Source organism: Durio zibethinus, chromosome 19, assembly GCF_047325235.1.
Source record: "Durio zibethinus cultivar Kanyao isolate XHJ-2024 chromosome 19, ASM4732523v1, whole genome shotgun sequence".
NCBI lineage: Eukaryota > Viridiplantae > Streptophyta > Magnoliopsida > Malvales > Malvaceae > Durio > Durio zibethinus.
Window position 1 is genome coordinate 24797959 of NC_143180.1, and position 13747 is coordinate 24811705.

Genomic DNA, 13747 nt, shown 5'->3' on the forward strand with positions numbered 1-13747 from the left:
CGATAGGTCTATACTCAATTCTTTATTTTAACATTTTTTTCAAGGAAACCGAAATTTATATTTTTTTTATTTTTTTAAAATTTAATTTAATGATTTAGATATTTTCTGATTTTCTTTATTTATGCTATGAAGCTTCTAAACAAATATTTTTTTACATCAACTTTATTTTTAAATTATCTTTAGGTAAATTATTTAATTGTTTTTTTAATTTTAAAATTATCAATAAATTATAAAATTTATCAGACATGCATATGTGATAAATTATATTTGTGATTTAAAATAAATTAGTTGAGAAAAAAAAACTCATATCTTAAAAAATTTCTATAATGTTATAAAAAAAAGCAAGGTTTATTTTAAATAAATATTAATTTATTTATAAATTGATAAAAGAATTATACATGTGTATGTTCTTTAGATTTTTTTTTTTATTTAAATGATTTCATACAAAAATTTTTAAAAATTTCTCGTACATGAATTTGAAAAATTTTAAAAATTTCTAAATTTATAAATAAAAAACTTAAAAGTGAAAAAGGATTTGAAAAATAGTAATTAAATAATTTTATTTAAAAATAATTTAAAAAGGTTGTGAAGAGGAAAAAAATAATAATAACAAGCACACTTCATGCAATTGTTGAACCAAGTAGAACGCGTTTTCAGATTTTGCATTTGTCCTTTTTTGTCTTTTAGTTGGCCGGCTGGGCATTTGCAAGCAAGCCATGCGGTATGCCTATGCCAGCTTCATATTAGAAAAAGGATTGAATGATCCAATAATACTGTATTCCTTCAGTTGATTTCATCTCTTCCAAATACAAAAGCAAACCCATTTTTACTTGCAATCAATCTCACCTTTCCGACAAGCACTTCTGTCTCTTTGACTCTTCGCCCTCGTCTCTTCACCATTCTTACCTTTTCTTTTTCTTACTTTGTAATCAAAACTCTTCTTTTTCCATTCCCACATTATTCTTTCGTTCATTTCAGGAAAAAAAAAAGACATCTTGTTTCTGGCTTCTTCTTTTCTTTATTTGGTTATTGATTTGTGAAACGTGAATAGGATATTTTCCCAGTTGTAAATATCACAACGGGCTTGTTTATGACTTTGGAGTGTCGGATCTTCTTATGATGGAAACATCCCCTCCCATCTCTGATCCTCCCTCACCATCACCATCACCATCACCTGCCTTTTCTGTCACTACCACTGGTGGTGATGATGGCATTGATTCTTCAAGAAGCTATGCCATTCAACTTCCTTCTCTAAACTTGTTCCAATTACCCTTATCCCTCCTACTGGAATACTCTGGCATTTTTTCTAGTCCCACCATTAATCAACCTCATGGGGTTTTACTCAACACTGACTTTCAACCTTCTCCTAATCCTACTTCTGGGGCTGGGGAGGTTTCTATTCGAATCATTGGGCCTGAAAGAGGCGAAGAGGACAATTCCCAAAACCCCACCTCCCTCCATGGAGTTGAAGAGGAGGAGGAGGAGGAGGAGGAGGATCCTCTGACCAGTAGTAGTACCAGTAATGATGATAGGAATTCGAACTCGTCTTACCATTATGATGTGCAGCGCATTGCCAGGTGGTTTGAGCATATTCTTCCCTTTTCCTTGTTATTGCTGCTTGTCTTCATTCGTCAGCATTTGCAGGGTACTGTTTTTCTTCTTCAATTACCTCTCTCTTTTCCATTTTTTCATCACTAATTGGACTAGGGAGTTATTCATTTGATCATTTTGGACATCAACGAAAATGTTACCACTACAGTCTTGAGCTGTTTTTTATTTGCCACATTATCTGCTCGTCTGATTAATATATATCTAAAAAGTTTGACGCCACTATGGCAATGAACATATGTGCTTCTGGCATTCTACTGTGCGGAATCCCCATGTTCCCCTCTTTGGTTCTGCTCCATAAACAGTCACCAGTTTTGAACAAAGATTGCATAGTTTTTTATAAGTATGGGAATTAAGTCGAATTTGGATGATCTTTATATTTGTTCCTTTTAGGATTATCATCAACCTGGTTTAAAGATAGGCAATCTGTGAGGGCATTCTATGGAGAGTTAAAGAAAAAAAGAATTTGAGAACAAATTTTCAGTGTTCTATTTTGTTGTATTCCTTGTCTGTTGAGTTTGACTTGTTGGCCAAAATTGGAAACTTCGTTAAGGAAAAGCCAGTGCACCAATTTTCTCTTGCCTTACATTAGTTTGTTTTGATTTTGTGTTAGTGTGTCTCTCTAAATTGTAAGGGATGTACTATTCCTGATTGGTGCTTTCTTTACTGCATAAGTGCATAAGAAAAGGCAAGGGATTTCCTTATAAGTAGTGTCTGAATCCCCATCTATCATCAAAAATAAGAAAAAGAGAGAGAGAGAGAGAGAGAGAGAGAGAGAGAGAGAGAGAGAGAGAGAGGTTTGGGGTAGGTTGCACAGAGAAAGAGAAGAAGAAGAGTCAAACATCAGAATTACCCTAGTTCTGCCATGGTTCTTAGCATCAGAACCAGGTAAAACGATTGAGCAGTATCTCAGACCTGCATGAGTAAATAGTTCTATCTTATGTTGTTTGTAATTTACTGTCTATAGTCTAAACTCTTTTATTTCCCAATATTTGATTGTGGTCGGTTGCAGGTTTCGTTGTCATGATATGGGTTACAATTGTTATGTTCAAGTCAAATGTTATTCTCCAAAAGCAAACAGCACTGAAGGTGCTTAAATGTGTCTTTGAAATTTTTCCTTTTAAGTCCCTTGGTACCCCAATAGAGGGGCAAAACCATGAAACTTAACATTCACTGGTATTGCAGGGAGAGAGAAAGAATGCAGTTCTAGTCACATACTCTGTACTTTTTATGCTTCATGTGATTGGTGTTTATTGGTGGTATCAGAACAATGATCTCTTATATCCATTGGTCATGCTTCCTCCGAAGACAACACCACCTTTCTGGCATGCAATATTCATCATTCTGGTAAATGGTATGAAATTGAATTATAATTCTTGGGTTCATTTCTATTAACATTATGCTAATGGTAAGATAAAGAATGTATGGCAGATATTCTTGATGTTGTGTACCCTTCTTATGACTGACTCATATATATAACTTTCAGATACAATGGTGCGGCAGGCAGTGATGGCATTTAAGTGTGTACCACTCATTTATTATAAGAATGGCAGGGGGCATAACTTCCGCCGACAGGTTTTATGATGTTATGCAGTACAAAATTACTTTTTCCTATTATATGCAACTTTAACCATATTCCCCTTCCCCACCATTTCTCCCTCAAACCTTCATCAATCCAAAAAAAGATAAAAAAAAAAAAATCTCATGAAGAAGCAAAGGGGTTGAAAAGAAACTCTTAACTGTAATTATATTGTTTTCCAGGGCCAAGTGCTAACCCTGGTTGAATATACACTCCTATTGTACCGAGCATTGTTACCAACACCTGTCTGGTATCGGTTCTTCTTGAACAAAGATTATGGAAGCCTTTTCTCTTCATTGACTACAGGGTTGTATTTAACATTCAAGTTCACATCTGTTATTGAAAAGGTATAAATTCCATACTCTAATACTTGTACATATGTGCAATTTCTGATTTTGTTGAATGTCTCTCTAATACTATGACTCTATTTGCTTGATTTTTTGCTTTATCATTAACAACTTGGAACTGCTCTTAGGTTCGATCCTTCTATGCTGCCCTAAAAGCATTGTCACAGAAGGAAGTTCATTATGGGGCATATGCTACATTGGAACAGGTATTTGAAGGGGGTAAATGGAAATTGTGATTCAATTTGAATTAGACTGAGACAATAAAATGTCAGAAAGTTTCATGTGGTGCCTGGTTGCGTGTGCCCTAGTTCTAACCTTTTGGTGCATCTAATAATATCATCTTGCACATATTTGTGGTACTTTGCTTAATCTTTCAACACCAAGCCTAAAGTAAAGAATGTTATCTTTTGATAAAATTTTCATTGACATCTTTAATGTTCACCTTTTGATCATACATTTATTTTGTTAATTCATCTATTCAATACAATGCTCTATTTATGTAGAATTATAGATCATGCATGTGATATTTCACATTAATTGAAAACGTCAACTGTTTTATTGACATGGTGACATTTTCATGCCTTATATTTTATTCTTGATCAATGTGATACAGATATCAGATTGACTTGAAATTTGACTGCATGGCGAGTATGGATTCGTTTTTGAATCTAATGATTGATTTGGTAAAATAATAGCTCTATAAAAGTTATGAAATAGTGTAACAAGTAGCAATCATTTCACTAGTGAAGTTGATCCCTCATAATATATATGATTAGAGATGTGTAGAGATCAAGTTACACCGCTGCAACAATTATTGACCATTATATATCACAAGTCTTTTTATACAATTTATTATTTTGTTAAATTACATGATCTATTTAATGCTTCATTCATATAAATTAGACATGTCAAATCTCAAATTAACTGACATCATGAAAATTTCAACCATTATTCCTAACTATATATGTATGATTAAGTTTCCATCCCTCATGAGAATTTATCCCTTTCCTACGTATATTTTATTTATTACAGGTAAATGAAGCAGGAGACCTCTGCACCATATGCCAGGAGAAGATGCAAGCACCAATTTTGTTGCGTTGTAAACACATATTCTGTGAAGATTGTGTCTCTGAATGGTTAGTTTATACCTTCTGTTCGTTGCAATTGCATATTGTGAAGTGAAAGTTTGAAATGTTGTGAACATTGGAATTTTTTTAAAACTCGAAGTATGTTGTTCCTATAATGAGTATCAAGTATTGAGTGGATAGACTAGGACTCTTATCATCAACATCAAGCTAAAATCTTATGATTTTGAATTATTCAAATTGACTACATAGTTGTGAGGATAGAAGCGGTATATGGTAATATGCCATTTATAAATGTCAAATATTTCCTCTGGTTAATAATTCATAAATATTTTACTCTTGTATCGAGCTCTAATTTGTTATTAGAATGTCTATAACTGTAGCCAGGGGCGAATCCCCGCCCGGGGGGGGGGGGGGTGCCTGTAGCAACTGGTTGAAGTTTAGTTAGTCAAATTTAATTGGATAAAAGTTGCCCTGCATTTGTTGCATGATTGCTTTGGAGAAAGAGCTGTGAAACTGTAACCATTGGTTTGCTAGTGTAAAGATTTGGGAAGTGGAGGGGACAAAAATATATAAACCAGTGCCTTCCACAGTAGTCAGAACTCTCACCTGCTGAAGCGAATGGGAGATGGAGAATAAATATTTTTATGCCATACATAAATGAGGAGGGATCAACTTACATAGTGTAAAAATAAAAAAGTTTTACATATTTTTCTAATCATTGATTTCAGTAGATCAAAGGGATTAGATTAAATCATTTATTCCTTTTTTTACTTATCTCTCTTATCCCGTGAATCTGTTGAAATTAATGGTTAGTTAGATATGTAAAACTTTTTTAATTTTAAACAATGTAAGTTGATCCCTTCTTTTCGTAAATATTTAATATATTTCCTTTGTATAATAGTGTATAAATATTTTATTTCTGTATAAAGTTTTATTTTTTATTGGAATCTAGAGTTGTGACAGAAATAATTGATTTAACTTACCCCTGTATTTGTTGCTTGATTGCATTGGATAAAGGTCTGAAATTGTAACCTTTTGCATTGGTTCACTAGTAAATTTGGAAAGAGAAGAGGGGAAAAAACATACAAACCTGTGCCTTTCAGAGCAGCACGAACTTTCACCTACTGAAGTGAATGAGATTGATAATTTTAGATGCTCCTTCAGGAGGAGGGATTGCATTCGGTGCAAACCTTTTCTTAACTGCATGTGTATGCTATCTGCATAGGCCTTGACATAATGCATTCATACCTCTCTCGCGACTAACCCAGCATATGTTGGTGGATTGTTATACTAAGAGGAAAAACAAAATTGAAACTGAAGAATGGTAGGAGCACAGGAGAATGGTGCTGTTCCAATTTGAAGATGAAGAAGAAATTGCTGCTTTAAAGTTGGAGGATATAATACTGAAAATTATGCTCCTTGTTTTCCTAGAAAACAGGGATCAATACATTTTACTGAAATTCTTAAAACTTATTACTGCTATTTTGCATGGCACTTCCCTCACTGTCCGGCAATGTAATGCCTAGTTGCTTAATGGCCTGAAGTTTTGCTTATCTATGAAATTCCTCCGTGAAATCATTTTTTTTTTTTTATTGATAAGCTAACTTTCAAACAGAAGCATTTAAGTCTTAAATCAGCATTCTTGACTGATACCTCAGTTTCATCCTTTGCCCATTGCCGTTTATATTTCAGGTTTGAGAGAGAAAGAACTTGCCCACTGTGCAGAGCTGTGGTCAAAGCTGCAGATCTACAATCCTTTGGGGATGGGTCAACAAGTTTGTTTTTCCAATTGTTTTAAAATCCAGATTTTAGTTCCACATCACAGCCTTATTTTTTGAGCTGTGCTCTCCTACAGGTTTTGTCTTGAATTCTCACATCCTAGGCTGCCCATAATAGTTGTAGTATAAGCCAGATAGTAGAAACAGATCAGCAATATGTGCATTCCTTCTGTTAATGTGGTTAATTGAAGCTGAGCTTTCAGCTGGAAGAGAGGATTCGGATGTTTTATTACATTATTTTCTAAAATTTTTCATACTTGCCTGACAAATGAAAAGGCATTCAGGATAACATTATATTCCAATGATGAATGGAGATAACTTATTTAAACTAACACACACACATACACGCTCACACTGAATTAATGATCTGAAAGAACTGAAGTTGGTCTCAGCTTAAGTTGGGCTGGTTTAGTATAAAGTGGAGATCTTAATATTGTTAAAATGTTTAATGCTTCGATACTGGCTGTTCAGGCATGATTAATTATTGAATTTTTTCCACTTTCTGGTTAATGGCTTGTATAGTGGTATAACTCTCCTTTTTCTTCATAAACAGTTAGGTTTGAATAGCATGCCCAAGAACCCATTTTTCGTCCATGATCAACATCAGCATTTTAATCCGGTGCAATTTATTCATCTGCCATGTGTCCTGGGGTATATATACATGTATATATAATAATTTGCATAGAGAAAAGCAGTTGATATAAAAAAGATCAATTATTACCGGGTGTAGTTTGGATCATAGCCTTGCATCAATGGTTAGTGGTCCCGTAAAATTCCTAGTGTTCCCCCTCGTGGAGCGCTGCCAGTTTTAGGAGTGAATCGCACAACTGGTGATATTTCATTTGGCATATGGGTCTGGCAAACAATAAAAGGTCATAGTCTTGAAAGTGCATGTCCCAAATGCTGGTACTCAGTCCGCCCGGTTTCTCAACTCTCAACCTGCACACACTGCTGACTGCTTTGAAGAAACATTTACCAATCATGTTTTGCATTGTTACCATCAACACTTATCTGTCTTCTTGTTTGTTTTCATATGTACAACCCAATGCAGAGTGAGATTTACTCTTTTGTGTTGTTTGATTTATTGCACAATTATCTTCCCTTTTTTCCTTTTGGAGAGTGAACTTTTATTCTAAAAGTGTTTGGTCTGTTTCATTCCACAAACATTAATTCCAGCAGTAAGAATCACTATCACTAGCTAAAACTCTTTGTATGTTCGTGGGTTTTTGCGCTCGCTGTGGCTCCTACTCTCCATTAATCAAAACCTTACACAACTGAGATTTGAGAGAGGAATATATATATATATATATATATATATATATATATATATTCTCAGTCAGTCCGTATGTTTTTAATTTGCCATGGCGGGGTTGTCCCACTTCCCACCCTTCGCTCCATCTCCTCCATTCCACACTGAGCCGCGGGTCTAGTGATGAATGGCTAAAGTTGGAAGAGTCAGGATGAGTATTTCATCAGTTCATATATGTCAGAAAATTATAGCAAAGAGAGTGGATACTTAATCAAGGAGCTAGCTGATTTAACTGCTGCCTGACCTGGAGTGTCCACCATAACAATAAAATGGCAATTTCTCAAATTACTTGAGTCTTTTATCCCACCTTAATCATGGCTGTTTCAAGGACCCAATTGCAGGATTTTGCACAGGTTGATGCCTTTGAAAAGTTCCTTTTAGCATCAATGGGGTGATGAGTGATAATGATGATGGCAAATAGGACTAGCAAGAGTGGTCTCCACAAGAGCAAGAGTGGTCTCCACAAGGGCTCTATGATGCAGAGGGTTAAGCTTACAGAAAAAAAATAAAAAGGGAATATCTTTTGGCATTTGGAATTCTGTGACATTTTCAGAGCTTTAGGAAAAAATGTGCAATTTACAGTCTAAAAGCAGTACACTATGTGCTATGACTGTTGTGCCTGCAACTACTCAGTCTCAGTCTCACCCCTGCACAGCATTTGCACATTGTATGTCTCATATCATATCATCAATATCTACTTTAATATATAGCTACAGAATTATATTCATCGATATATATATATAAAGCTTTGCCTCCACAAGACATGACACAGGACAGGAGCCAGAAAGTACCTGCATCTGATATTAACACTAGCAATGCTCTATTCCTTCTCTCTCTCTCTTAAAGCAATGAAATTATGTAAACACATCTAGTTTCTTCTCGTGCTTGACTGATAATGGTATCCTCTCCTATTTACAACATCAACATCATTTTTTTTTTTTTTAATTTGCCAACAAGTAGTAATCAGTTAACTAGCTAGCCTACATAATATTTGGTCTTAAGATCACATGGCATGGCATCCAATCATGTGACAAATGCATACACACCCACACAGGCATATGCATAATTAGCTTGGTACACAGATATGCTGATATTCAAATTGTTGCTCATTTATTTGACCTCTAAAATTCCTTAGTGCCTGAGTACATTTAATTGAATAGCTTGATTTGGCATATTTAATATAAGGCTCATAATTTTCTGAATTATTTATCTTTGGTTTAGGGATCAATACATATACATAAGGGAGACTTTGAAGTTGGATGGTGGTGCGGTGCAATGGGTTGCCACTAGGCTTCATTTCAGTTAGCTCTCTTTTTATCACTGGACTTCAACACTCCCCGGGCATCTTACCTCCATCTAAGCTTAATTTAACTGACATAATCATCGAGAGTGAATAATGATTAAATTATTAAATGTACAATGGGTAAAGACAATCATTTTATGGAGGATTTTGGTTTTACTAGTCTTTTAAGTAGTTGAATGATGTTGAAGATGGGAGGGAAGGAGGGAAGGAAGGAAGGAAGGAAGGAAGGAAGGAAGGAAGGAAATAGTGCATGTCAGTTGTCATCTTTGTTGCATCAAATGTTTAGCAATATTTGATTGGAGTAATACCGCATTGGGAAATGAAATGCAATAAATCCAGGGTAGTAGAGGAATTCGGAATTCGTTTTGTTTTGTTTATTCATGGTCAGCTGAGTCGCATTGTAAGAGGGGATAAGAGATCAAGCCAGAATGTTGCATTTTTAGTTTCAGCAATCAAACATTGAAATTCTTGCGGCCCAATGCTAAAAAGAAAAAAGAGAAAAGAGATGAGCATAGTAGAAACATAGAATGAATGGTAAAAGAACAGTATGGTAGCTAGCTGTTGAAAACTCAAAAGCTTGGGACGAGAAGTGGGAATGTATATAAGAGAGAAAGAGACGACGGAAGATGGATTGTGAGGTTTAAGGGAAAAAGCATTAACTAAACAGTAGAGTAAAAGATTTTTAACCCAACAAAACAAAGAAAGAAAATAAACCACCGGTATTTCACAAACACTATGACCCACTGTCTATCACTGACTGACTGACTCACTGACATATATATTCATTCATTCATTGAGTGAAAGTGAAAGTGAAAGAGCAAGTAAAATGTATGGATGATGAAAAAAAGTCTTGATCTCCAATATTATGCTTTGCTTATTCTTCCTTTCATTTCTTTTTTCCCATTATCTGCTGCAGACAAACCCGAGGCATGAACATAGAATAGAAAAACATAAAAAAGAAGAAAAGTTATACTTAAAATAATTGAACAGAGGAGGAAAAAAGAAAAGCTACAGCCTCCCCTCATTAGATATGTTAAGATCTAGAGTCGCTTTCCTGTCTCTGACTCTCATGACGACAATGACCCGTCATTTCCCTTTGCCTAAGAAATAAATGTATAACTCATTCCTCTCTTCCTTATTCTGTGCACAAAACAATTCATATATTTTCTTCCTTATTACTACTCCTTTGTTTTCTTTTCTGTTTTCTTCTACTATTATTCTACACCTTCTCTCTTGCTTCCTTCCTTCCATTAATTTTCTTTCCTTTTTTTTTTTTTATAAATTATTTACCAAAATTAGGGTTTTAAGCAGTACTTTCATCACTTAAAAATTTAGGGTTTCACTTCACTAACACGACATAAGTCGTCTCTATTAATGTTAATAGTAGAGTTGCATTTTTTTAGCGGTTTAGTTAATATCATAATGAATTAGTTTTACTTGTTCTTGGGTTTTTTTTCCTACTGTTATGTTAATATATGCTCTCCATGATTAGATCATAGTATGCTAATACCTGATACCACTTTTATCTTATCCCAAGGGGAAAATGGATTTCTTCCTGTGATCGCTGTCCGTCGAAGTTTCCAGGCTTAATTCCTAAGCCCAGTCAGATATATATTTTTTTCCTTTCCCTCCTTTTAATGCTTCCTTTATAGTCTATAACTCATTAGCTACCCTTGTGCAACGTTGCCTTGCCGCTTAAAACAGTAAGTTCTATCTGATCTGTTTACTTCTATTGTATTCTTCAAGCTCTAATTGACCTAGATCGTTGGTGTAAAATGGGTTTTCTTTTTTCCCTTTTTAGAATAATCTTTCTCTCATTACCGGGATTTTACAGTGTACTTTTTTGTCCAATTAGAAGACCATAATCTTTTTGCTTGAGAGTTTGTTTTTCCTGGTTTTCCTTTATGTGAAGCTGTATAATCTTAATGTTTTACATATGCTGACTATATGGTTGATGGTTAGTATCTTTTTCATGTTTCAAGTTCGATCATGGGTATAGATTTTGAAGAAAACACTAAAATTCATGTTAACTGTTTGCAGTTTGTCTTGATAATAATGTTTTTGAATGTGACCGATGATGAAAGGGTTATCAAGGATCGATCTTGTTTATTCAATGAATTCAATTTAATTTGTATGTTTCTAAGACCAGGAGGAAGGAGAAACTCCGGCTTCACTCTCTTCCTTATCATGAGTTCGTTTCTAATTCTTCCATCACTCGTTCATTTCTGTCAGTTGCTTGCCTTGTTGTTTACATTTTCTTTCATCCTCTTGGTTACCAATTGGCTCCTCAATCTTTAATGACAAATCTTGCACTCCATATTTATGTTTTGCATTTTCCCGGTTGAGCTTAAGTAAGCTCAAACTTGTCCTTGTTGATCAAGAAACTTAAAAATAGATCAACCCCAAACTGATTAATTATGAACTTGTTCTTGCGTTTGTCATAATGTGGCTTGAACTGAACTTTAGTCATTAGCATCTCGTTGAAAAAACGGTGTTAGCTTGTAGTACACAATTAGATTGGCTAAAACAGATTGCGGTTGATTGGTGTTATCTTTTGCATCTTCAACATGAAGGTTGTTTTCTTTTGTTAGTGAATTTTATTAGTTTAGCTAAGTGGTAATTGTAATGACACATGCAGCTAGAAAGGAGCAAGAAAGGTATGAGTACTGTTAGAGAAATGGCATGAGAGAGCTTCCTTCGGTCCACTCACGGATGGGAACAAGGGGGTTGAACTAGCTGCCGACTCATTCATTCAAGCACTCAGTAGATAATGGATTGGCGCTTTTGCTACTGTGATTGAGTGAATGATGCGGGAGATAATTTTGCATCCCTCTTTCTCCGCGTTTGGACTGAAGGGAGCTCCTTCTTTCTGTTGCCCTCATTTATAAATACTACCAAAATATAGCTATTTGTTTCAAATTGCATATTTTCTTTTGAGAAAGAGACATCATCATCTTTCACCTCATATTATCAGGCGTATCAGAAACCCATCAGCTTGGCTAATTCATTTCATCATCGATTAGCTTGTTCTTCTTTGAAAGTAATACAAACTGGTTAGGATCATTAATGACATGACTGCTCAAAGAGTTGGTACATCCACCTAGCGTAAATACTAGTTACTCACTTGGTACTTTTTTACTTGACAGGAAAACCAAATTATGTAGCATCTCACTTATCAAATGGATATGGTTAGTTGGCTTGCAGGGTCCATTATTGACAGGCTCTCCAGTCTCAGCCCCCCTTCCTTTACTTTTTTCTGGCAAACAAAATAAGAAAAGTGAACTTTGCAGATATTGGGCTTCTCTTGTCTAACTTATATATGCCTTTGCATCCTGGCTCCTGCACTAGTAGTGTAAAATTTAATTTGTTCAAGTGGAGTCAGCCCCATCTGGAGAAACTATTAAATCTAACTGTTGGTCAGATCAACTAGTAAGAGCACAATGAAAGCTGTGTAAGTAAATATTGATGTCTTTTGATTACTACTGCAGCTGATTTGCTCTTCCATTTGTCTTGGTTCATAAAATTTACGTTGGCATTTTGATTCAGACAGTTTACAGTTTGGTGCACGTGTTGGCACGTGTTTGTTTGTAAGCGTCTTCCAGTGCATCTAAAGTCTAAAATGCATGAATGGGTGAGGGTAGGCTAAGCTCGGTGCTCAGTGGTCACACCTCGAAATTTGGCAATACCCAGCAACCAATGGCGGATGGGGTAAAGTAAGGGTCATCAGAAAAACTGTTTGATTTCAAAAGTTGCAGAAATATCCTGCTTTTCTGACTAGTTATGTGTGCTTCAAGTACAAATTGAGATTAAAAATATATACATCTGCTTGAAAGCTCTGTGTTTGTTTTGGTTACCGAGAAGGGAAGTACATTTAGAACCCATTTTCTTTTCTCTCTACTACATCTGAAAGCGTGCATAGAAATATAATGGGATTATTTTATGGAGTCAAAATATGAGCACCTCAAATAAGTAATGAGTTTGGTTTCTCACTTTGTCTGAACTTGAGTTGCATGCATTAATCTGCGTTGATTATGGTAATTGTTACTCGGAACTTGGTATGGATACATTATATGTATATTAAAGTTTATTTTGTCCAACGTATATAGGAATTAGGAATATATATACGCATGGGAAATGGAGGTGAAGGAAGAACATGCATTGGGGCAGGTGATCATGTGTTACCAAAAATGGTTGAAGGCGTCTCCTTGGTGAAGTTCCTGTTTTGGAAACCAACAACATCCAGCAATAGCAGTAATTAGGTAGCAAGGTAGACGTTAGAGCTCAACTGCACTGCAGGAATGAGTGAATTATATATATGGATGAATAAACTTGTAATCGTCCCCATAATTTGTTTCCCACTTCCCACCGTTGCTGTAAGCCAGTCAGTCGTAGTTTCTGCGCTCTATCTTGGGTTTGGAGCAATTTCTCTCTTTTTCTCATTCTCCCATGCATGTATAATATATATATATATATATATATATATAGAAGGAAGTGAAGTGTTTTGTGGTCCCAAAATAGTTGCTGTTTTAGAGCCACCATTTTCACTTGATGTATAATGTTATTCTAGTAGATTTTTTCTTGTTACTTTAACCATGTCCCATATTTTTGGTGTTGGATGAGTTTAAGTTTTGGTCCCCACCTTCCGAATCCAGTTTGGGGCTGGTCCAATGGTTATAGAAAATATCACATCTTAAATCTCTTGTCCGAAATTTTGCAAGTTGCAGAATCTATTTGT

General features: G+C 35.2%; 1 protein-coding gene and 1 long non-coding RNA gene across 3 annotated transcripts; both read left to right on the plus strand.

The window, feature by feature from the left end:
• The first annotated feature begins 718 nt into the window (after positions 1 to 718).
• LOC111310056 (uncharacterized) lies at positions 719 to 6689 on the plus strand. Its single transcript, XM_022909154.2, has 8 exons — positions 719 to 1645; positions 2621 to 2697; positions 2794 to 2962; positions 3095 to 3183; positions 3370 to 3534; positions 3663 to 3740; positions 4567 to 4670; positions 6315 to 6689. Exons 1-8 carry the CDS (start codon positions 1117 to 1119, stop codon positions 6418 to 6420), a joined length of 1317 nt encoding a protein of 438 aa, XP_022764889.2. The 5' UTR covers positions 719 to 1116; the 3' UTR covers positions 6421 to 6689.
• Positions 6690 to 7718: 1029 nt separating this feature from the next.
• On the plus strand, positions 7719 to 13527 carry LOC149513577 (uncharacterized). Of its 2 annotated transcripts, XR_016330493.1 has the most exons (3): positions 7785 to 12463; positions 12563 to 12725; positions 13119 to 13527. It is a non-coding gene; the product is annotated as an uncharacterized LOC149513577 (long non-coding RNA). The 2 variants fall into 2 exon arrangements; XR_016330492.1 differs by having other exon boundaries at positions 7719 to 12463; positions 12563 to 13527.
• Positions 13528 to 13747: the final 220 nt, after the last annotated feature.

Excerpts from the sequence above, each read along its gene's own strand:
- LOC111310056 (XM_022909154.2), top strand. The coding sequence starts at position 1,117 with ATGATGGAAACATCCCCTCCCATCTCTGATCCTCCCTCACCATCACCA. Across the intron at positions 1,646-2,620 it reads CATTCGTCAGCATTTGCAGG|GTTTCGTTGTCATGATATGG; the intron begins GTACTGTTTTTC and ends GGTCGGTTGCAG. Across the intron at positions 4,671-6,314 it reads GAAGATTGTGTCTCTGAATG|GTTTGAGAGAGAAAGAACTT; the intron begins GTTAGTTTATAC and ends TTTATATTTCAG.